We start from the raw sequence: 26315 nt of genomic DNA on the forward strand, positions 1-26315 counted from the left end.
AAATTCCAATCATGCTCATGAAGCAGTTGAAATTGTTTGAACACAAATTATTATTATTTTTTTTATTTGTTCCTGGGATGTGAACGACACTTGCAAGGCAGTGTTTATTGTCCATCCCAAGTTGCCCTGAGGATATTAAGAATTAACAGCGACACTGGAGCCACATGTAGGCCAGACCGGGTAGGGGTAACATTTCCTTTCCTGCAAGCTATTAACGAACCAGTTGGGTTTTTAAAATGATAATCCAAAGGCTTCATGGTTATTTTTCACAAATTACCAGATTTATTGAATTCAATTTCACAACTTGCCATAATGGGTTATGAACTCAGGATCTGAGTTGTTAGTCCAGTACCAAAGCCACCAGGCCACCATACCCATATACCACCCTTTAAAATCATGTGATAAACTGTAAATATTTTTCATGGAAGAAATGGTATTTACGAGACCCCTTTTATCTCTTGGATCAGGAAAGTTTTTCCATGAACTTTAGAGCCTCAGGATTTGTCCCTGCCAGTTAGCAGAAACTTAGAACCCAACAAAAGGAGCAATTGGTATGATAACATTGATAAGAGATTTACTGATTACACTTTTTTAAAAAAAGAAATCCATCCATAAACATAATAAGAACTCATTTTAATTTAACTGAATCTCCTTCAGTAAGGCTAGGACTGCCAGTAAGGCAATGAATTAGTAGCCCATGCAAGCAGGATTTAGGTATCTTTCTAGTCTTTTTTTGCTACTCAGATTTTTTTACCCAGAGTTGATACTCAGTAGATGCTGCACAGACTTTTGGCTCCAGTATCAGCTGTGGCTCAGGGTAACACTCATGCCTCCAAGTCAAAAAGCTGTGGGTTCAAGTCCCACTCCGGGGACTTGAGCACATAATCCAGGCTGATACTCCAGTGCAGGACTGAGGGAGCGCTGCACTGTCGGAGGTGCCGTCTTTCGGATGAGACGTTAAACCGAGGCCCCGTCTGTCCTCTCAGGTGGATGTAAAAGATCCCGTGGCACTACTTCGAAGAAGAGCAGGGGAATTCTCCCTGGTGTCCTGGCCAATATTTATCCCTCAACCAACATCACTAAAATAAAAATTACCTGGTCATTATCACGTTGCTGTTTGTGGGAGCTTGCTGTGCGCAATTTGGCTGCCGTGTTTCTGACATTACAACAGTGACTACACTTCATTAACTGTAAAGTGCTTTGGGATGCCCTGAGGGTGGGAAAGGCGCTATATAAATGCAAGTCTTTCTTTCTCTATTACTCATCACACTAAGTGTGTAATTCAATCAACCAATCATTTTCAAGCTCAATCCCATAAGAAATACATTCAAAATTGTATTCACCTTCAGAAATAATTCAAGCAGGTGAAAATCACCTTTGCCCTCTTGGCAGTCTGGCCAAGAATTTAAACAGCATTGAGATAAATGATCAGTAATCTGTTTTAGCTATGTTGGCTGAGAGATAAATAATGGCCAGAACCCTGGCTCTTCTTTGAAGAGTGCCATGGGATCGTCTCCTTATGTCCACTGAGAGGGCAGACAGAACCTCAGTTGAATGTCTCATCTGAAAGACAGTAACCTCTGACCGGTGCAACATCTCCCTCGGTATTGCACTGAAGTGTTAGCCTTGATTATGTGCTCAAAGATCTAAATGTCTGCACACAAAAAGGTGATCCGCACAACCAGGCCTGTGCTGAAATATCATCAGGGGAGGATAGGATAGGATAGGCCAGTGGTAAACAGCTGCACTGCAGGCAGGTGTTAGCATGCTTTACAGATAACAACTTTTAAGGTGCGATATGTTTCAGGTATAAATATATCTAATGCAATTAGACATTTTGAGGGAATCTCAGACCCAACAAAAGGATAGGAAACGAAGCAGGTTAGATCCTTCATGAAATGTAGGAGATTCTACAAACAAGATATCACATATTGTCCTGAGTATATGGATTCCATACACTTAGGGTAATTAAAGGCCCAATGAAAAAGCTTTACAGAACAGCACCACCCTTTGTGGAATGACTACATTCAGTTAAACACCAAATCTACCTCAATACAAAGTGACCGAATTTATCTACACCTCCATAAAATAGACAGAGTTACTCAATAATCCAACTATGGTGTTCATTAACTAATCAGGTTTAGAAAGAACTTGCACACATATAGCATCTTTCACAACCTCAGGACGTCCCGTAACTCTTTATGAAGTACTTTAGAAGTGCAGTCACTGTTGTAATGTAGGAAACATGGCAGCCAGTTTGTGCTCAGCTAGGTACCATGAACAGCAATGAGAATGACCAGATCATCTGTTTTAGTGATGCTGGTTGAGGGATGAATATTGGCCAGAACCAGGGAGAACTCCTTTGTTCTTCAAGGTGGGACCAGGGAGAACTCCCCTGTCGTTCTTCAAAATAGTGCTACGGGATCTTATGTCCAACTGAGAGAGGAAAGGATGGTCTAACACCTCATCCGAATGACAGCACCTCAGATTGTGCAGCACTCCCTCAGTACTACTCTGAAGTGTCGGCCTAGATTATGTGCTCAAGTCTTTGGAGTGGAACTTGAACCCACAACCTTCTGACTCAGGTGACAATACTACCACTGAGCCAAGGCTGACTTATTAGCAGCTTTTATACACACTTGTTTAAAGCTGGCAAGCTATCTAGTGAGCTTTGATGAACTTGAGGATTGGTAAATGGCCTTAAATCAGAAAGGGGTAAATTTGAAAAATATTCCATGTGTTTAACTTGAACATCTTTTTTGCCAATTGCTTTTGTCACAAAAAGGGAAGCTATTCAGTGATTAGAGGTAAATAAGACAAATAATCCAGGTCTTGCTCAGTCACCACTATACCTGTATCATGTCCAAGACAGGCTAACCCATGACACCAGATTTGTTCTCATCTGGGCGTTAGCAATCACCAGACAACAAGTTTACCTTCTGTGAGAAACAGGTCCTAGCTTTGACAAGAGTATCAACAATGGCCTACAATCCTACTTCAGCCCCTGCATGGAATACACCACATTACAGCTGAGAACAACATCTCTGAACAACCAAACGAGATGAGTAAAAGGACTTTCAGCTTTAAAGACATTTCAATAGTTGGGTTCTTGGAATTCATAGTATAACCAGCGCTCTTCCTATTAAATTGTTGGCATATATCAGAAGAAGTCAGGACATATATAAAGCAGCTAGGAGTGAATAATCAGAAGTCAAAGCCTCATACTTGCTATAGGTTTAGTTAGCAAGACCGCACTTGATGAATTTAACATTGAGTTTCAAACGCCACATATCAAAGTGGTGAAGTGATTTAAGGGCAGGAGTCTGAATCGACTCATATCTGGACACCAATGCCCAGTTCTTCGATAACAGAGTGCTGGTACATTCTGGTGGCAGTTTTCAGCAAGCCCTCCAAGGCAAGAGCAGTTTGCCAGCAGATGTTAAAAATCTGTAGACAGCATCACTGACGACTCAGCTGGTTAAAATAATGCGTAATTTAGTCAGAGCCCTATAAACTCCCAAGTTCAATCTTACATGTGGTAAATCAGTTAACTACAAATAAGGCAGCTGTAGAGATGCCAAATTGACCACAGCACCTGAGTCATCGAGGGAGGCGGAGAAAGTTATCCTACTGGAAGTGTGCGCACAATATCGAGTGACAACAGGATTGAGGGTATTGCAACATCTTACATGGTCAAACAGTTGGCCATCACTCATCACCTTAGCCCACATGAAGAGCTATTTGGGATATGGTATCACAAGGACTCATGGAACCATACCCCAACAACTTTGGCAGAGCAGGAGGAATGGTGAGGGGAGAAAAACAAGTTGATGGAAAAAAGAAATTAAAAAATGACGACACATCAGACATGTGGTAACTAGTTTGGAGGTTATCATGAAATATGAAGGGCCAATTAACGTCATTACTAATAAGCTGATCACCACAGGGCACGAAGGAGGGGCCAGAGACATGGCATTGAGGCAGTGGTTTTAGGTGCCATTTTAGAAAGGTTGCCTTAGATCACTAATCGGGATGCTTTACTAACTTTACCAAGCAGAAATTCTTACTTTAGGACAATTCAGTATATGGTCTATAAAATGTTACCATATTGTAAAATGCGTTTGTGTTACAGGGCATTCTAGAGTTGTGGTAGATATAACTTAATCTTAATCATGCTCTATCAGTACTCAACTGTTATAAACCAAAGCTGTTCATTGTTGTCATAAAACATGGCAGTATAGTCAATCAGAATGAAAATAGAACAGAATCATCACACAAAAATATTAAGACTTATTTACAAGATCATTCCAAGTCAAAGTATGAATGTATTTCGAGTAAGCTAAAAACTCTATTCTGCAATAAATTTTCAAATCAAAATGTAAATATTAGGGTATTTGTTTTTCTCACTGAGCTAACTATAATGACATCAACTTAGTATTTATATCTGGAAATCAAAAGCAAAAAAAAACATGCTCAGTCCACTGACAAAAATGGGAATTACATTTTAAGTTAAATAAAGCCACTTACATTCATTACCAGTGCACATAACTGAAACTGTTCTAGGGTAATGATTTCGTAGTAACAGGGCTCCTGTGCTAACTTCAGAACAGCACAGCCAGCTGCCAGGCGCAGACGTGACATATCAGGTTTGCTACAGAAGAAAACACAGCAAAACAGATGAGTTAATCGCGAGATCATCTACTTTAACCCCATGATGTGGATAAGAACCACCCTATTTATGTTCAGCTCAAAGAGATTTAAAAATGGCAAAACCTTACTGATTACTCCTCCCCGTCTAGTTATTTCTATTATCACCACAGTGCAAAAAATATCAGCTTCTCTCATAGCTTACTCAGGTTTCACTTTACATAAAAATAAAACTTTGTGAAGTACATTTTTTCTTATTTAACACTACAATACTAAACATCTGATCCCATTAAGGCACCAGAATATAATTTGCTTTCATTTACATGGAAATAAACACGAAGATAAAAACTGAATCATCCAACTTTTAAAAAATAAAGACTTGTCCACACTCTGTTCCATCATTATGGCAGATAATGAAGACAATCATGAGCATGCCAGATGTAGTTAGAAAGCACAGCCTGCTAAGAACTGGATTGGAATTGAGCCCAGACTAATGACATGAGTCTCCTCTTCCCAACAAAAGTTCTGAGTGAAGTTTGGATACTGCTAGTTCAGTTTCTAATCGGCACTCATTTTCAATAAATTGTTCAGTTCTTCAAAAAAAAAAGGCCACAACTTCTCTAATATTGGCGTCTGGAGTTTCCTCCGTGGGTGCAACCCAGAAGTTAGACCAGAAAATGCACCCAATATCACGCCCATTTTGCCGATGTCAAGTTATGCCCAAGTATCTGCGAATCTTATTAGAATACGCCTGAACTTAAAATGGGAGTAAATCAGAGTAAACAATCGGAGCCCAAGGAAAGCATTGAACCCACATCATATATTTCTTCCTTTAGTACAAAAATTTAAGTCTCAACTCATTTAACCATCATTCATGCACAGCAGGTCTAGGAACTTGCAATCAGGGAAGCTTTTCAATTTTTAATGTGTCTTATACTTATGCCATATAAATCCATTCAAAGAAACAGAAAATACAGGAGCAGGTCTGAGCAAGAATAAATTATTACAAAAAACTCCAAAAAAATTGCAATGAAACACAAGATTTACTTCCTTTCCGGCTGCGCCTGAAAATCTGGTCGCAATGTAAAGAGACCCTCTGATCAAGTGCAACTGGAGGATACTGGCATGTGAGAGTTGGGGACGAAACAAGTTTTGTGGGCGGAGATGGGTGGGGGTGGAGGGTTTGATGGATGGCCGTAAAAGATTGAGGACTCTTGGGCATATTGTAGTTACACGCATAACTTGTACCCGAAATTCTGCGATCCGTTAAGCCATGTAACTGGTTTGCAACCAGATTACACTTGCCTGAGCGCAAACGAGATGGAAACTCCAGGCCTGGCAAGGCAAAGAGCACGTTAACATGTTGTAGGTCTCAGGCTGAGGTTAAAACATGCCCCTGGGGAATTGCATTAACAGCTTTACTGTGTTGAACCAATGCTGCACTTGCACTAAGAAAGCTTGATGCTAAGACTGAAGGCAAAAAATGGAAACATATCTTGTTCTATTCCCAAGTACTGAGATCCTTCCTTTTGTATAGGAATGTGCAGAAGTACAGAACTGCAAAGGGCTATGCAGTTCATCTGGCTGGTCCCAAAGACTGATTGCCCTCAATCATCTACTTTCCCAAATATTTATCCCTTAAATATCCCTTAATTTCTTGCACACTATCTGCCTCCACTGCTTCACTAATGTTCACCACATTCTGCATAAAGTAGTTTAAAAAGAAGTCTGTGGACCTTCCACTTTCCAAGCTTGAGCTCATAGCTCCTGACTTGAGAATGTGTGACAATCTCTATTACGAGGAATTCAAGTGATATATTCCTTTATCTACTGAGCACAAAATGTACTACAATTGTGCAAAATGGAAAACTAAGCTTCATACTGACCATTATCCTTATACAAAATCTTGGTTAGAATACAAAAAAATGCCTACAGTCTCTGCAAGTTGACATACAAAACACAATACCTACCTGAAAAGCACATACACTGTCTCAACTGGTTACTACACACCTAATTTTCCCCTGTTCAGTCAGGTCACCATCACTATGTAATATTGCAGTTAGCAGTCTCAAGGTTGAGGTTCCTGATTTATTAACATTGGTCCTCATTCCCATCAACCACCGCACCATCATCTTCATAGCCTGTATCTGTAAAAGAAAAACAACCTTGAAACAAGTTTTTTTTTAAAAATCAATGATCTCAAGATACATTTGTGTGTTGTAGGTCTGCATCCCAAATTGACTGCCAAATGGAATGAGCAAACAAACTAAAATTAATTCAATAATCATTCACTTAGATGTTGGCCACTGCATTAAAAAGTATGATTCATTACTGAATACTGCAAAAATCTGCAAGTCAACTATCAATATCTAGTTATTAGTTATTGTATGGCGTTATTTCTCACACACACACACACACACACACACAATCTTTGAGGGGAGGTTAAAGAGATAACAAAGTTAAAGGGCTGCTACTAAAAGTGATTCTACCCGCAACCACTTTAGAATCTTAACTGGTCTGAGGTTCATGCATGAATTCATAGGAAATCTACTGCTTATATAGCACTGGACAAGGTTTCCGATCACTTAGAGGCAGAAAAACTTGCTAAAATACCAAGATAGGTAATTGCTCCTTAATGTTTTAGCTTGAAAATTTAAACTACACTTGATCAGATGTATTTCCAGATTCAAATCTAAACATTGCATTACTGACTCTTCAATGTGGCTGCCTCAATAAAAAAGACGTGTCTGGATAGGCTTAGTGATCTGGCAACTGAACTCAGCAAAGAGATTAAACGGGTGTAAGTTGACAAAGAAAGAAATCTGATCACTAGACAGATTTAGATGGAGGTCCTTCAGCCCATTTAATCTTGTTGTTCCAGAATACCAAATCTACCAGCTTCCCATTTCTTAAATGACTTGAGTCCTGGCCTCAGTCACCTTTTCTGGCAACTTGCTAGAGCAGTTTATTACCCTGTGCGTAAAGAAATACTTTACAATAACTGCCCTAAATTTTTTCTTTGCAATCCTCTTGCCAAAGGGAGTAGTTGAGGCAGACACCACGCATCTTAAGGGAGAAGTAGATAAATATTTGAAGCAGAGGAAGATACAGGGCTATAGGGAGTAAGCAAAGCAATGGGACTAGTTTTGGACTGCTCTAGCAAAGAGCTACCGTAGACACGATAGACCAGATGGTCGTTTTCTGTGCTGTAAAATTCTGGTCTGACTCTCAATGGCCTGGTCTATGTGCGAATGTTGCTTTTGGTTTACTTTATGCATCCCATTAAGTATCTTATAGAAGGCTGTAAAAATAAAGTATTACCACTCAATCGCTGCACACTCACAAACTTATGTAATAACTTTTGAATATTATTGCTACACTTAATATCCACAGTGTTCCAAGTCCTAGAATTATTTTTATTACACATTTCTTGCACTAACAATCATTGAACAAAACATTCAAACCGTTGTCACTATGAATTTTAACTACCTGATGTGAGTATCTTGTACTCCCAGTCTTTTCTAGTCTGGTACTTGCTTCTACTCCTATGCAATATGTCTTAACTATAAGGAGAGCACCCCTTACTGCACCAGTATGAACATTTCTATTTCTCACACTAGCCATTTCAGCTAAATTAGTTTCCTCGAGGCAGCAGAAAAAGAGACTTAACTCATCACTCTGATCTGGATGCAAAGATCCAAGCAATTCAAGCTCAGCAATGTGTTAAAAAATGTTTAATATTTCTTTTTAAAAGTTGCTGATGCCAAGGTGACGCTGATTGCTTTCTGCTCCTGGGAATATTTTTAAACGCAGGACAGTGCTCACAAGTGATTTTTTTCCCCCTTAAATTTCCATTTCCTTAATTTTTTGTTGAAATTGTTAAAAAAAACCATCAACCCTGAGGCTGCATTGCTTAGTGCGATTGTAAGACCTCAATGTATTTTTGATTATTTATTTTACCCAAATATGAATGCTTCTAAGTTCGGGGTGGTGCTTACAAAGCATTTATTTCACTTGGATTTCCATTTTTCAACATTAATTTCTTACAAAAATTTCTTATAATTGTTTCTATATTACAACTTTTACAGTTTTTTGACTGTTGGTCGTGTGGATAGAGATGTCTTTTGAAACTCAGTAACACAAGATATATATATATATATATATATATATATATATATATCTTATATATATAGTATTAGACATACACAGCCATATCTTACATTTGTGAACACTTCTTGTTTGCACCACTTGACTTCCAGTTGTCAAATTTCTGTCACACTTCTTGTAAATTCCTCCATTGTAAATTCCAATTTCCACATTTATAAAGGGGATGCCTAAGCAAACCCATCAACTTGGCACTGGGTTCCCAGAAATCATTCAAAATGCTTTCTGAATTCCCCCCCCGCCGCCCCTCGGTAACTTCATTTTGTCAAAAATAGGATTTAAAAACGACATATTTGACAACATGATAAAAAGTGTGTGTGTGTGCGTGTGCGTGTGCGTGCGCGCGCGCTCGCGCGCGTGCCTTCCTTTAAGTTTTTACTTGATGGCCTCAGCATCTCCGAAACGATGGGGCTAGGACTAAGACTGGATGTTTTTGCCCAGAGCTGAGATACACTTAACTTTGGATTGTGCAGTCTGAGCATGTGCAACATTCCTAATTTCCCAGGATTCATCAGTATTGTTCAGTCAGCTGTAATAATGAAACATTTTTCTTCAACTTCAGCACTTTCTGCTCAGTGGCTTATCTTCAAATAACTATGAAGAACAAAGTGCAATAAGCTGAGGGAGAGAGAAACTGGTGTCAGTGAAAGAGGGGAACAGAGGTGATGTTGTGGCAGAGAGAGTTTTTCCTTATTTATTATTCCAATTTTCAAAAAAAATTGTTTTGAAGCCAACCAATTAACTCATTTGTGTTTTGTTGACAGAAAAGGTGAACACTAATCGCTTACAACTTTGTGAGGCTGAATAGCATCTGAGACGGGGAAGGGTCAGGGGGGGGGGGGGCAGAGATGGAGAGAGAGCGCTCAAAAGAGACAAAGACAAAAAGGACAAAGTTTCTTTCTATATTATAATTTCATATAAAAAAATATAAAAACAAGTTGAATTTTGAAAGCAAACAGAGCTTCTCCAAGGGATACTGATAGGAATGGAAGGTAGGAGAGAAACAGGTTGAGGGCACGTTGGTACCTGGCCTCTTGCCACCTGTCCTGGGGGAACAAGTAGGAGTGGGGAGGGAGTGGATGTTGGGTTAAGGGTGTGGTGAGTGACAACAGAGCAAGGGGGAAGGAATGACAAAGAGGTTTAGCAGGAATTCAGATTTGTCTGCTTCCCACCTACTCCCTCAATCCCTGACTGCCTCCTAACTGCTCCTTTTTAGCATTGGGCACTGCCTGCCTCCCAACTGCCCCTTTCAGTCCTCACTTCCTACTTGCTCCTACAGTGCTTTGGACCTACCTATTTCTAATTCAACACCAGCAAAGTATCTTTGTCAGAGGCACAACAATCTCCTGCTCAGAGCAGAAGGGAAGTTGAGTACGGGATTCGCTCGACACTTGGACCAGCCTATCAGCTGATTTCACGAGTGGTACTCTTGCTGCTTCTACAGAATTATACCTCACGAACAGCAAGATCAGTGCCCCGCAAATCAGCTGATCTTCCGCTCCCACACCAAGTGAGCCTACGCAATCACTTCAAATCCTTCTCCCACATTCCATTCCCCAATACGGTACCATGAGTATTGCTGTAAATAGTACAGCGACTGGCCCAACTGATTGCTATCAACTGCTTTCCATCAAAGACAACAGAACTTTTTCCCAAAAATTATAAAAGTAAAATGCATGAAGACATGATACATATAATTTTAAGCTGAAGAGCCCAATTTTAAAATATATTTTTGCACATGTATATTCTTAAATACATTCTGCACTAGTCCCCACCGCTTATAGCATGCGCGCTCGTGCGAACACAATTTGCCTGTTACACACGATGACCAGTATTACAGGGCAGCGCTAGATTTTCTGTTATCATCCCTCATCAGCATCTGCAGCTCCCTGAACAAACCTCCTTACTGCTTGTCCCTAGACCTGACCAAGGACATACTTATTTCAGTACTTTCCAGCTTTCTCCCTTCTCCTCAGGAGTTGTTGCTATCCAGCGACCAAGGATACATCTCCGTAATGCCTCAAATGAAATTGGCCACGGCTGCCTTTTTACTATCCTTTTGTTGTCTTGCATGAGAAGCATAGCTCAATACTAAACAGCGATGCTTCACACTCTGACTAGAGATAGGCAGGTACCACACACTGACAGAAGGAGAATACTGATACATATATATTTTCATAGACAAGCAGACACCACAGTACTAGTCATGGAGAAGCAGAACTGGACATCATTAACGTAGATAGGAATATAGGGGTTAGCCATTCAGCCCCTTGTGCCTGTTCCGCCATTCAATTAGATCACAGCTGATTTTGCCTCAACTCCATTTACACACCTTTCATGATACAGAAGGAGGCCATTCGGCCCATCATGTCCGTGCCAGCCGAAAAAGAGCTATTTAGCTTAATCCCACTTTCCAACACTTGGTCCATGGCCCTGTACGTTACAGCACTTCAAGTGCTCATCCAAGTACTTCTAAAATGAGTTGAGGGTTTCTACCTCTACCATCCTTTCAGGCAGTGAGTTCCAGACCCCCGCCACCCTCGGTGAAAAAATTTCTCTTCAGCTTCCCTCTAATCCTTCTGCCAATTACTTTAAATCTATGCCCCCTGGTCACTGACCCCTCAGCTAAGGGGAATAGGTCCTCCCTATCCATTCTATCTAGGTCCCTCAATTAAATCTCCCCTCAGCCTCCTTTGTTCCAAAGAAAACAACCCAGCCTATCCGATCTTTTCTCATAGCTAAAATTCTCCTGCCCTGGCAACATCCTCGTGATCGCCTCCGCACCCTCTCTAGTGCAATCACATCTTTCCTGTAATGTGGTGACCAGAACTGAACACAGTACTCAAGCTGTGGCCCAACCAATGTTTTATACAGTTCTAGCATAACCTCCCCGCTCTTAGATTCTATGCCGCAGCAAATGAAGGTAAGTATCCCATATGCCTTCTTAACCACCTTATCTACCAGACCTGCTATCTTCAGGGATCTGTGGACATGCACTCCAAGGTCCCTCACTTCCTCTACACCTCTCAGTATCCTCCCATTTATTGTGCACTCCCTTGCCTTGTTTACCCTCCCCAAATACATTACCTCACACTTCCCTAGATTGAATTCCATTTGCCACTTTTCTGCCCACCTGACCAGTCCATTGATATCTTCCTGCAGTCTACAGCTTTCCTCCTCACAATCAATCACACGGCCAATTTTTGTATCATCTGCAAACTTCTTGATCAAGCCCCCCTACGTTCAAATCTAAATCATTAATATATACCATAAAAAGAAAGGGACCTAGTACTGAGCCTTGCAGGACCCCACTGGAAACAGCCTTCCAGTTGTAAAAGCACCCGTCAACCATTACCCTTTACTTCCTGCCACTGAGCCAATTTTGGATCCAACTAGCCACTTTCCCTTGGATTCCATAGGCTTTTACTTTTTTGACCAGTCTGCCATATGGGACCTTGTCAAAAGCCTTGCTAAAATCCACGTACACTACATCAACCCCTCCTTGATGCCTCCTCAAAAAATTCAAATCAAGTTTGTTCTTTGTTCCATATCACTTGATATTCTTACCCAACAAAAATCTATCAATCTCAGTCTTGAAAATTTAAATTAAAACAGTATCCACAGGCTTTTGGAGGAATGAGTTCCAGATTTCCACCACCCTTTGTGTAAGAAAGTACTTGCTGATTTCACTCCTATATAGCCTAGCTTTAATTTTATTATGCCCTCTTGTTCTGGATTTCCTCCACCAGAGAAAAAAGTTCAACAAGAGCAAAATAATTATGTTGGAAATCTGAAATAAAAACAGAAAATGCTAAACACACAGCATCTGTGGAAAGAGAAAGAGAGTTAACATTTCAGGTTGATGACCTTTCATCAGAACTGATTAAATAGTTTCTCTTTAGCGAATCCCATAATCATTTTAAAATATCTCTATTAGATCAACCCTCAAAAAAGGTGAAAGCAGCACAGGAAAATTACATTCTTTACAAACTAAAAAAAGTGGTTTATGAAACAGCACTTACTTTAGTCAGTGTTTCAGGACAGACTTCATCATCTGGTACCCAAAGCTTTGTCGTCTTCTTTACTGGAAACTAATAACAGAATGTTATGACTGGTATTTGAACATAGAATCATTTAAAAATGCCAAAGCAGAGCGCGATGCATTAAATATCTCAGATACTGAGAAAGAAAAACAAATTTCAATTAGTCATACAAATTTAATTGATAAAAAACTGTTGAAAATCAAAGAACATCTTCAGGATGAAATTATCTCGAGTGGCCTTTTAAACATTTATATTCATCTGCTTTCCCAATTAAGGGGGAAGAAAAAAAAATTGTAACACTTGACTATTAATGTTTAATCAGTTCAGGAAAATAGCAAGTGAAACATATAGTACCAATAGTGCGCACAATACCAGATTGGCTATTCCAATCAGAACCAATCAATATATAAAAAGGACATAAGAAAGCACAGGGAGTCATCAGGATATCATTTTAGTTTTCTCTTTCAAGCAAACTCTTTGCATAACTTCGATTCTCTTCTTGATAATGCACATGCTGCCCAACACTTATGTTGTGAAAGAAAGTGCTCCATGCTGGAACTCCAAAACAATGCATAAATGGGTGAGTCAGCAATGGCTTAGGCCCGTATCATCTCAGCCACTGAGCTCCCAATCTCTGCTCTATCAAGAGGTAGAACAAAGGTCAGGTACTTCTTCACTGAAAGAAAAAATAATCTTGGAGTGGGGGACAGTCAACCGGGATCACTTACATGTCTCTTACTTTATCAACGATAGACAGACATTAGCAGAAACCTGGGAACAGGTCTCCAACCCACCTTTTTGGCCTAAAATTGGTGGGCAGGTAAGAGACAACATAAGAAAGAAAACTAACTAATAAATGACTTGTCTTTTCAAAGCGTCCTAACAAAAATCGCAAGCTACTATTTGTGTACTTACTCGGTCATTCATTAACAAATCTTTCACCACAAAACCAGCCACCAGGGATTTGAGAGGTGAAGAAAACTGTTCCGGAGACAGCATAGCGATATGTCCAATTGAAACCAAAGGAGTTATGAGCTGTTCTGGGCTGCTAGGATCCAAACTCTTGTGCAAAGGCTTAAAAAAATAGAAACAGCAGTCAGATTCCGCCGATGACACAAAGATTGGTGGCATTGTAAGCAGTGTAGATGAAGACATAAAATTACAAAGCGATATTGATAGATTAGGTGAATGGGCAAAACTGTGGCAAATGGAATTCAATTGATACTAGCTCAATTGCTAAATTTAAATCTGAGATAGATAGCTTTTTGGCAACCAAAGATATTAAGGGATATGGGCCAAAGGCAGGTATATGGGGCTCGATATTACCAGAGGTGTGAGTTCGTGGCGGGGAGGGGGTGCGCCCAGTGAAATCAGTCTGCCCCGCGCGCAATCGCAGCCTAATTAGATCCACTTACCTGGTCTTCTGGGTTCCCCGCTGCTGATCTGCGCAGTAAGGTCTGTCAGCTGGAGGAGCTCTATTTAAAGGGGCAGTCCTCCACTGACTGATGCTGCAACAAATAGGAAAAATTATAGCATGGAGCAGCCCAGGGGAAGGCTGCTCCCAGTTTAATGATGCCTCACTCCAGGTATCATTGGATGGGGTGAGGAGGAGGGGGCAGGACTGGCTCAAGGTGACAGAGGAGGTCACCAGCACCATCAACATATCACGCACCTGCATATAGTGCAGGAGGCGCTGCAATGACCTAAGTAGGTCAGCCAACTTACTCATTCCCCTACACTCCGTCTGCCACATCACCACCCCCACCCCACACCTGCTTCTGCACTGCCAACACTACTCTGTCACATCACCCCTCACACCCACTCAAACCTCATCCTCATCTTACCTGCACTTACTCACCTCGCCAGTACTCATCCCGCCACTACCACTCAACCCAATCCTCATGCAATCTCATGGCTCTATCTTGTACTCACCCTCTCATGCATCTCTTTCACGGTCAGCCTCACTCAACCTGCCACTACCTGTGCTGCAGCCACAGGGCATGCATCACATGTGTGCAGTAGGCAGTGTAAGGCAAACGTGTTGTGAGCATGAAGGGGATGCAAAAGGGTGTTTGAGGGTTTGTCATGGTTTTTAAACTTACATTTAATTTCTGACCAACTTACATTACATATTATATTGGCACCACTACTGCCACGTCTTTGTGAATCCTGTCTGGTTTGTGCAATAATGCCCTTTCCTGAGGATCACCTTGAAGACCCACACCTGATGCCACCCATTGTGTCACTGCAGAGTGGGTGTAGGTGTATTTGCAGGGCTCTTTTGTGCAGACGACTGAGAGACGTCGGCAATGTCCCTGGTGGCACCCTGGAAGGATGTGGAGGAGAAGTTGTTGAGGGCAGTGGTGACTTTGACAGCGACAGGTAAGAAGATGGTGCTCGGGCCAGCCGGGAGCAGCTCGGCATGAAGGAGGCTGCAGATGTCCACGACTACATGTCGAGTGACTCTGAGCCTCCGTGTGCACTGCTGCTCAGAGAGGTCCAGGAAGCTGAGCCTCGGTCCGTGGACCCTGTGGCAAGGGTAGTGCCCCCTGCGACGCATCTCTCTCTGCGGTTGCCCTCTCTCCTGCTGTGCAGGTGGATGTGTCACAGCACTGTGTTGTGGAGCTCCACGTGTCAGAGGTGGACGGCGTGGCTGGTGAGGCTGTTCGCCCTCTGAGGAGGTCATGACTGCAGCTACGGCGGCCCCCATCCGGAAGATGTACATCTGAGGGGGTCCGCAAGGTAGGTACATGTCTTTGGGCCCCGGGGTAAGTGTGCAAGTTGATGAATTTGATTGTTAGGAGGAGGATGGTGGAGGCCAAACTTTGTCCCAAGTGACAGAGTGGCCTCCTGCAATGAGTGAGGGTCTCCCCACCCCCCACCTGTCAAATGGACCTTTGCAGCTGCCACAGGCTGATAGCTGCAACATGTCAATTTCAACTGGGAGTATTTCCCCCAGTACGGGAAACAGTCCCAGCCGTTTGTCAAATCCCACCCCTCCTTATATAACAGGTCAATCAGGTCTGTAAACGACCTGAAATAGCAACATAAATACTGTTAAGTGGCACCCCGCCGGCTTTAATTGCCTGCGGAAGCCCCACATGCGGGGGCTGCACGCGCACATCGGCGCGTCTGTGGGGAACCCGGAAGTGGGCGGGTTGGAGCCGGGCTCCCGACCTACTCCGGGATTTCCCGATTTTCATAGCCCCCCCCCCGCCAGGAACGCACCCAATAGCGGGTGCTAATATCGGGCCCATGGAGTTAGATCACAGATCAGCCATGATCTTATCAATGGCGGAGCAGGCACGAGGGGCTGAATGGCCTACTCCTGTTCCTATGTTCCTAAGTCTTTTGCTACATAAGCCGGAGGTAATTCTGTACTCTGGAATCCCAGTAGGATAGTGCTACTGGCCAGGGAATGCCTCACGGGAAACCGTGGCTGCACGGCTCACGATTTCCCCAGATGCACTCTCTGGGAGCACCAAATTGCATAACCATCCCATGAAAGCATTTAGAATAATAAAAGGATGTTATTGGTACGGCAGTTGTACAGATGTTTTCAACAAACTACTGGTGGCATGTTAGCAAAGTTATCTTTCTTTTACTGGAATACTGAATTTTGCTTTTAAACATCACAATTTCATAAAAATAAGGGATCGAAAAATGTTTCATATACAGTGACCTATAATTTGAGGCCTTTTGTCAGTCGGCTAAACCACAATTAGAGCGAGAATTGTACCTGAAATCAAAACACGTGAACAGACTTTTACAAGTAAGACTCTGCAGACACTTCGCAGCGTAACCAGAATAAACAAGGTGAACATACACGCATGGAAGTATATTCACAACTTTTTACCAACGGAAAGTGGCAGGGAGTTATTTTCCAGAAACCCAGCACCATGCTTGAGTCTTCAAAACAAGCTACTGAGAAATCGGAGCAAACTTTATTTATTTTATATGGAGTGTGCACACACTCCCCACAGAGATAGACCCAGAGCACTATCGCACACATTAACAGAGTAGGAGTATGAAGGCGTATTGCTGGAATTTAACCAACTAAAGCCATGCAACTTATCATAATGCACACTGGTAACCTTGCCACTACTTATCAAGCCAGTGTGACCCTACCTGGTAGGCCATTGGCTTATACCATCATCTGGAGCAGGGTGGGAAGAATCCAAGTCCCTGGTGACTGGTCTAGACCTCCAGGTTCCATTAGAGAGCCTGGCTGTTGGTCAAACATGACCACTACCCTCGAGTACTGCAGACCTTCCTGGTTCAGGTATTGGTTTACAAAGTCTGCCACAGAGAACTGAATTGGTTTCGAACCACCGTCTTGGCATGGTCATCACGCAGCGACCTTTAAACCATGGGCATTCTATCAGTGCAACACTCTACTGTCTCTTCCAACCTCCATGTAGATGGGTTCTTACTACAGCTGCTCTCCAAACCCTGACAATAACCTCATGGGTTTGTCGAAAAGCACCAGGCTTGTAAGTTGTGGGCACTAACCTAAAGGAACCCTTTGAACCTCGATTGCTGACAGATGTTAACTAACAAACATGATTTAAGAATACAACCCACTGATTCCACTTCATTTCCTTCATGATCCTCTATGGTTTACTGCATCCACCTTTGCAACAGCTTTTGATTACACTGAAGAAGCTTCAAGTACTGCTTCAAACACCCTCTGCCAGCCAACTCTCCTATTTGCAATTACTCTAACAGGACCCTGCTTAGTGGATGCATGGCTAATAGACCAACTCCAGGTTGTTTTGACACTTCAGCGGCAAACAAAAGGAAATGATATCATTTGCTATCAAGTCTGCCCCATTGGCAGTCACAAAGACTTGGGCCCAGGCTTACTGACTTATGATATCCTTGACTACCATGACCCAATCACTCTTAGTACATAAGCTACTTGAAACTCTTGTGGCAATCACCCTTTATTACAGGGCAAGACACAGCTAAAAGCTTCTCGCATGAAGGTGGTAACTGGCCAGTGGTCTGAAGCTTCCCAGGGACATCAATCAATTGGAAAGCAAAGAGCAAGCCATTCAAAACTACATGATCAATCGCAGTACTGTTTGTAATCATGCTGGTTCAACCTGGGACAGCAGCCGGGAGGTGTATGGAATCAGTGATAAGTTTGTGACGGGGGCTAAACAGGAGTGCTTCGGTCCTCCTGATATTTAACTGGAGGAAAGTGCGGTTCCTTCAAGACTGGAAGTCAGGCAAGCAGCTTAACACAAAAACAGTGATGGGCTCAAGAGAGATGGTGGAGAGGTAGAGCTGGATGTCGTCAACATACATGTGGAAGCTGGCTCCAGAGGTAACGGGGCAGGAAGAGAAGCCATTACTGGAGAGGCTCTGGCTATGATCAGACAGCTAAAAGTGGAACCAAGCAAAGGCAGTCCCACTAGGTGGGGCAAACAAGAAGCTTTGGAGGAGGATGGTGTGGTTGACCATGTCAAAGGCTGAAGGGAGGTTGGAGCAGGGATAATATATCAGTCACAGAGAATGTCATTTTGACTTTGGTAAGGGTATTTTCAGTTCTGAGATAGGGACATAAAATTTCCAAGCAGGGAGTTGTGGGAAAGATGGGGGTTGCAGATAGGGTGACAGTTTGCAAGGACAGAAGAGTCGGGGTTGTTTTTTTTTGAGGGGGGTGATAATGGCGGGTTTGAAAGCCAGGGGACAGTGCATAAGGAGATGATACAATTTACTACTTCAGTTAGCATGGATGCCAGGAAGGAAGTTAGGTGGTCAGAAATTTAGTGAGAATGGGGTCAAAGGTGCAGGAGGTGGATCTCATCAAAAACGTTAACTCAGAGGGCATGAGGCACATGGGAACACCACAACCTGCACGTTCCCCTCCAAGTCACACACCATCCCGACTTGGAAATATATCGCCGTTCCTTCATAGTCACTGGGTCAAAATCCTGGAAATCTCTTCCTAACAGCACTGGGGGAGAACCTTCACCACATGGACTGCAGCAGTTCAAGAAGGCAGCTCACCACCACCTTCTCAAGGGCAATTAGGGATGGGCAATAAATGCTGGCCTCACCAGCAACGTCCACATCCCATGAACGAATAAAAAAAGAGGGGAAATGGAAGAGAAACAAGAGGGATGCGGGTTCAGGGCAGGCTTGATGAGCAAGGGGAACGGGAGGGGCAGAACAGATGATCACAATCTTAGTGGCAAATAAGTCCATGAGCGCCTCGTGCTAATTGATGGAGGTGAGGGTGGAGTTGATAGGGGAGAGGAGACGGTTAGTGGTGGAGAAAAGCAGGAAGTAGTCTTGTTCTCCAGGATGATCTTGGAGTAGTGCACAGTTTTGGTAGAGGAGACAGAGTGCTTAAAGTGGACCTAGCAGATCTCTCCTCCGGCTACATTTCCTTTCAGTACAGCTTCCATCTTATAAAACAGTTACCTTTTCAAAACTGCACAAAATCCTGCTTTACCAAGCCATTTCATGCCAATATAACTTCCTTAATCATAAATCTGTTATGTTCAAATCTTGTCTACAGTACCACAAAGCAACTTAGGAAAACAGATGGCTAATCTATTACCTAAAAATGAAGTTAAAGCAATACCCTTGATCAGAAAAGCACTTTTAATCCAAAGCAAATTAAAGATTTTCTACTTTCCAAAGCTTACATGCTTCAGAATGTAGACACTTGTCCTCCCAACCTTGAAGGCTTCTTGGTAAACTTACACATTTCCACTTTACGTGAAAAGAATTAAAAAGATCTAAAAGCACATTTCACCACTAGGAGGATGGTCAACTATCCTCAGAATAACCTTCTGGAATACACAGCACCGTACATTACAAGATTCTAAGCAGAAATATCCGATGCCGATGAAATATTATACAAGAGGCAGGCATCTTTTATTTGTCTACAGCTGCTCTGTCGCTTGATACAGTGAAGACTTGATTGTGTGGACTGAGTTCTTCAACAATCTCCATCAAATGGAACATTGCCTAGTACAGTGAGCCCTCTGTTGTGGACACTAATGGTACATCGTGGCAGCCCTGCAGACTTATGAGGATCCTCTAAGGATTGCCCTTTTTTCGTTTACATACTTCAACCACTAATACAGGCAACGATACTTAAGCAATTATAAAGGGATTGCAGCTCCGGTTCAATCTTTAAAAATAAAATCATGCTCTACTGGGTGATTTTTCTTTTGTTAACCTGTTAGCATTGGTCCTTGTGCCACTGGACCTGGTTGACCTGTAGTCTGGCTACATAATTAATTGGGGAAAGTCTGACCTGACACTGAACATTAGAGTGGAACATCCTGGCTTACCATTTAGATTGAAGAAGCAGATTTAAACACTAAGATTTAATCAAAAGCAATGGCTCCAAAATATAGAAAACCACTTAAGAAATAAAAGGATGACCTGGCGGCTTCCTCAACACAGGCTGTCCTAAACTGATTTTCGGTAACTAAGTGTCCAAATGTCTGTTGCCTAGATACATCTGTTGCATGAATCTATTAATACATGTACAGACACACAGCACTCGTCAATAATCCAACTTAAACAGTTCAATAAATCATATGTAACCAAAAAAAAAATCCTGCTTTGGCTCAGAGATTTCATCTCAGGTTATATGTTTGCATTTTCTCAATTGCCATGAGAAATAATCCCAGGACCAATGTTGCACAAGTCCTCATTACGTCAACAACTGAGAAATCAAGAGCTGTCTGATTGGGTTAAGGGAGTAGGAGGTAAGTCTAATGAGAGAGGGGGGAGTCCGGTGAGGGCTGTACATTTTCTTCCCGTCATTTTTTTTAAAAAAAGGTACATGTCCAAATTCTACCCTAAGACAACAATGACGACTGTCAGTGTCAACTACTGTAAATGCCCTGGAGCATTTAGCACAATGCTTCAAACAGGACTTGAAAATCTCAAACAACAAGAGCAGAATTTGAGTATTTATAGGTACTTTCTTTTTCAGAAGGTGTTTGATAAGGTGTCACATTAGAGACTTGCTATGAAAATTAAGGCATTCATGAAAAGGGAATGTAACCTCGTGCTGTTTTTGACACATTTAAAGAAATTCCAATGAATACTTATGAAACAGTGCACTATAACTTCCATGCCACTTGAGACCATTCCAACTAGACAGGGCCAATTTTAACCCTGCCCACCTGTGGGCGGGCAGATAAAATGGCTGCAGCAACCTATTCCCTCTGATCCCACAAGTTGTAATTTTAAACTGCTCTTCTGAACAGCTGAGGGGGAGCCAGAAGGCTGCAGGGTTTTTCTTTAAATATGCAGTTCGGGCTCCGATGATGTCACTGGGGCCCCGACTGCAATTTAACCCAAGGCCTGCGCAGGGAAGCAGTCATGGCTTCCCCACCAGGCCAACGTGGGCAAAAGGAAGCTGGGCCAGACGTGGCCCGAAAAGGTCGACTGCTTATTTTTACTTTTTGGTTTCCTTGTGAGTCAGGACTCCCCTTCCTCAACCGCAATATCCTGCCGATCCCCCTCCCTCCTAGTTTACTTGGGTGCCAGGGTCAGTTCCCTTCGGGTCACCGGCAGGGGTCTCCTGCTGCCTGAAATCCAGCTCCTGCCCACCAGCCAGCTAGTGCTTCCTGCCGGGTTTGGGTGGGAGACAGATGGGGCCTATGCAGACGAGGCCCAGTAGAATTTGCCTTCCACTTGCCACCACCCACACAACTTCTGCCAGGGAATTAAAATCGGGACTTGTGTCATAACACTGGTGGCACTGATAGGACACAAAATATATTTACAAAGAATATATACTCATGAGAAAATGCTAACCCTGGATTTCTTTTGTCCAATAATGGGTCATTTCTTGAAGTGTGATGTGCAAAATTAGTGCAAGTACCCACCCCATAAACAAAATCCTGTCCATTTATTTAACAACTAGACACAAGTTACAGCTTTGAGCATTACAGAGCATTTTAGTAATCTGAACAGTTATAGAGGGTTAAATTGGGTGGCGCGATCCGCTATTATCCCACGCCCGATGCTTCCCGCACAGGCAGGGAGACACTTTAGTCAAGCCTGTGGACTTACCTTCAAGCTGCGTTGGAAATCAGCATTGACACAAGGATTCAATGCAATTCGCACTTTCCACCAGCAGGGGGAGCCCCAATATCTTAAAGGCAGGCTGTCTCTTAAAATCTCTAAAAAGTAGCTTGTACCTGTTACTTGCTGAAAATAACAGTCTGCTGTCTGCATGGAGTCTGAACGGAGATCAGACATCACACACGTAAAACACAGATGCAGGTCCCGTCCCTATGTTTACAAACTGATGAGTTATATTAAAGCATTGAATAAAGGTTGCACACTACTAAATCCCACAGCCTCCAATCCGCATGCCAGACCTCACCAATCTGCCGATCTGAGTTTATACCGGGCCTGTGAGATAGCATGCACCAAGGTTCTCTGCTGATGCACTAGAGGTCCTGGTGCAAGAGGTGGACAGAAGGAGGGACACCCTATTTCCACGTATAAGGGTGGGGGGAGGGGGCAGTACAAGAGACCCTCCAGACATATGCCCAAAAGGCAGTGAGAGACAGCAGGGGACGAAGTTCACACCTGGAGCACAGAACCATGAACTTGGATGCAGTGCAGGAAGTAGTTCAATGCTTTGACATGAGTGGTCAAGGTGAGTGAGGTCAACTGTCAACTCCTACCAACTGCACCATTAGCTGCATCCATTGCTGCACACACTACGCACCCCCCATCACCCATATACCAACAAACTCTTTCCATCAGATGCTTCCTCTCACCTGTACACATTACCACTGTTGCAAGCTGCCCATCCACAACTCACAGGTCACACACACTGGCAGCTATTCAACCACGACAGGCACATCACCCAGACACACGTCCCGCTTGCTTGGAGAAGGTGGCACATGACAGGAGGCAGCAAGCGGCAGTGGCATTTAGCCCCTCAAGCCTCTTGCGCCATTCAGTGAAATCATGGTGGACCTGTGACCTAACTCCATATACCCGCCGGAACCCCATATCCTTTAATACCCTACGTTCACAGAAATCTATTAATCTCAGATTTAAAATTCACAATTGAGCTAGCATCAGCTGACTTTTGCAGAACAGTGTTCCAAACTTCTCCCACCCTTTGCGAGTAGAAGCATTTCCTAACTTCACTCCTGCACATCCTGGCTTTAAATGTTAGGATCTGTCCCCGCGACCTAGTATTCAAATATAGGAGACCTCCAAAAACAGGTATAAATGTATCGGCAGCCAGAAGTAACAATCCAACAACTAACCTGTAAATCCTGCATGGTCCCTTTAAATAACACTGCAGTGGGTCCTCCAGGCACTCAGACACTTTCAGATGGTCAGGGTTAAGATTGTGTGTTGAGTTGAACATTAGACACCATTTTGGGACTTATCACTTTACAACTGTGTTGTACTCTGTATCCATTTTCTCCTTACTTTACATGCTTCCGACGTTTGGTATTTGCACATGTGCTAATACCGATACCAAGATGGCATCCGGCGCACGTCACGCTGGAAACGTGCACGCGCAACCAAGACGCCACCTTGGCACTTCGGGAAGCCTTGTAGCGTCGAAACAACAGGCGCTGGGCAGCCAAATTTCTAGCCCTAAGGTTTCGCCTTGGTTATAAAAAGCTGACCATTTTGAAACCATCAACTGAATCACAGAAAATTTACAGCACAGAAGGAGGCCATTCGGCCCATCGTGTCCATGCCAGCTAAGAAATGAACCACCCAGCCTAATCCCACTTTCCCACATTTGGTCCATAGCCCTGCAGGTCACGGCTCTTCAGGTGCACATCCAGGTATTTTTTTTTAAATGAGTTGAGGGTTTCTGCCTCTACCACCCTTTCAGGCAGTGAGTTCCAGATCCCCATCACCCTCTGGGTGAAAATTTTTTTCCTCATTCCTGCTCTAATCCTTCTACCAATCACTTTAAATATATGTCCCCTGGTTAGTAACCTCTCCACTAAGAGAAATAGGTCCTTCCTATCCACTCTATCGAGGCCCCTCATAATTTTGTACACTTCAATTAAATCTCCCCTCAACCTCCTCTGTTACAAGGAAAACAACCCCAGCCTATCCAATCTGTCATCATAGCTAAAATTCTCCAGTCCAGGCAACATCCTCGTAAATCTCCTCTGCACCCTCTCTAGTGTAATTAGATCCTTCCTGTAATGTGGTGACCAGAACTGTGCGCAGTACTCAAGCTGTAGCCTAACTGGTGTTTTATACAGTTCCAGCATAACATCCCTGCTTTTATATTCTACGCCTCGGCTAATAAAGGAAAGCATTCCATATGCCTTTTTAAAACCACCTTATCTACCTGACCGGCTACCTTCAGGGATCTGTGGACATGCACTCCAAGGTCCCTCACTTCCTCTATACCTTTCAGTATCCTCCCATTTATTGTGTAATCAAGAAAAATAAAATCATTGCAAATATAATTAAAAAGTGATTTTAAAAAATGGTGCCTGTTTTACCTCGAATATCTGTGCAAACTGTGTTTCTTTACTGGAGAATATTGCATGAATGCAATGAATAGCATGCTTGGCCTGTCGAGCAGTGCCTTTCTTGGCCTTCTGCTGCAATACTGGCAGCAATGCACTAGGAAGGAGGAAAGCATAAAAAGTTAACTGATATATTTGCTTTTCATGATAATCAGGGAAGATGAAATTGATTTTGCATCAGACACACATGTTAACACCAGTGCCAAATACTGGCACTGACCTGAATATATAGATAGGACCCCACTTATGGAATAGCACCCTCTGCTGTCAGTAGATTTTTCCCCACTCTTTCATTTGCACACAAGACAATAGATGGGTAAGAGTGAATTTCATGGTAAGAAATCAATTTGACAGTTCTGACATTACAAGCCATGAACCCAGTGACTGAATCACTACCTTGCAACTTACTTTATATTTTCTTGGATATAAGCTTTTGATAATTAGTTTTGATTTTCTTTCCATTATCTTGTGGGTGTACTGAGTGTAGCAGAGCCAGCGGGATACAGATGAAAAAATAAAAAGCTTCTAACACTGGATTCTAAAATTATATGCTTAATATATAGAAATACTTTTTCCAGCAGTAGATTAACTGGTGAACTCTGCACGATATTTATAATTTGTTTCTTGGAGACTGAATGCAGGAAGTGTGCCAAATTTGTTATTGTTGAGGTTTTGTCCTGTGGGTTTTTAATCAGTAGTTAGGATAACAAGTAGTAACCTTTAATATTAAAATATAGGCTTTCCCCCTCATTTTTTGGTCTTACTACAATAATGTTCAAATTTATACACATCTATTTCACACTGTAATCAGTGTCTTCTTGCATTGAAAATCAACCCAAGTGTAGAATTTTTACAACTTGAAAGAAAGCTAAACTGAAATTCAGGAAAACTGGCATTTCATTCGTTCAAATATAATTTAAAAGCTAATCTCCTTGAATAAATATTTTGACAGTAATCGACATTACTCTATATAAAACAAAGGTAACGAAACATACGATCTGATGTGAGGAAAGTCATCTTCAATTTTCTGCCCAGTATTTCGGAAGATCTGTAAAGCAGCTTCTGCCACCTTTTCATCTTCCATTTTCAGGCACTGCAGGAGGGATTCGAATGTTTCCGCAGAGTGAAAAGAGATTGAATGCGTAAACGATAACACCTAGAATGAAAAGTTACAGGCCTTAAAGTATAGAGAAATCTTTAAAATAATCAGAATTGTAAATCACCTGTTATAGGTATTCTCTTACTCATTCTTCAAATGAAGTCCCAACCGTCATATATTGATTGGAACGTCTATCATTCCAAAATGCATGAACCACCGAGAGACAATGTCCTTTCAAGACCTGATGTCCAGAAATATTCATGCAAAGAGTGACCGATGCCAGAAAAAGTCTTCTGGATAGGACGGCGGAGGCAACTAGTCTGGAGTCAGTTAACAGACAGTTGGAAGTGGTGATGAAGGGTTTGTAGGTCTTCATAGAAACAAGTAACCAGATAGGCCGAATGGGCTCCCTCACCTTTATTTATCTCCATGATCTTATGTCAAATGAAACTCAGGTAGTTATTAACAAAAACAATAAAGACCCAAAAAGTGCTTCTCTAACATGCAACGGGTAATGCAGGTCTCCCACTACCAGCACGTGCTGTTTGCTAACAGTCTGCACTGAAACAAGGAGCAAAGTAACCACACTGAGCGACAGAAAATGGAGTTGATTTTTAAAACTTGGCCCAGGCGTAAAACTGGTGTTGCGGGTTATTCACTCGTTCTAGAAATCGCCTGAAATCAGTGTAAATGAAAACTGAGTGGTTTCTATAACAGGCCTCCCATCCGCAATACCAATTTTATGCAAGTTGAAAATCTACCTCAACGTCTCAAGAACCCATAGAAACAGTGCATGCTGACACTAGTCAGAAAACCATTCTAATTTTCCTTAAGTGTAACAAA

At 42.4% G+C, this 26315-nt stretch overlaps 1 protein-coding gene across 3 annotated transcripts in view; it reads right to left on the reverse strand.

The window, feature by feature from the left end:
• The window catches only part of pds5b (PDS5 cohesin associated factor B), a 218689-nt gene that overhangs the window by 40660 nt on the left and 151714 nt on the right, over positions 1-26315 (reverse strand). For all 3 annotated transcript variants that reach the window (XM_067985956.1, XM_067985959.1, XM_067985957.1), the window contains exons 19-24: positions 25369-25529; positions 24347-24470; positions 13770-13928; positions 12834-12902; positions 6658-6794; positions 4528-4651 (exon numbers count right to left, since the gene is read on the reverse strand). In XM_067985956.1, coding sequence (XP_067842057.1) covers positions 4528-4651; positions 6658-6794; positions 12834-12902; positions 13770-13928; positions 24347-24470; positions 25369-25529 — 774 coding nt within the window. The remainder of the gene's footprint in view (positions 1-4527; positions 4652-6657; positions 6795-12833; positions 12903-13769; positions 13929-24346; positions 24471-25368; positions 25530-26315) is intronic.

This window comes from Heptranchias perlo, chromosome 6, assembly GCF_035084215.1.
Source record: "Heptranchias perlo isolate sHepPer1 chromosome 6, sHepPer1.hap1, whole genome shotgun sequence".
Taxonomy (NCBI): Eukaryota; Metazoa; Chordata; class Chondrichthyes; order Hexanchiformes; family Hexanchidae; genus Heptranchias; species Heptranchias perlo.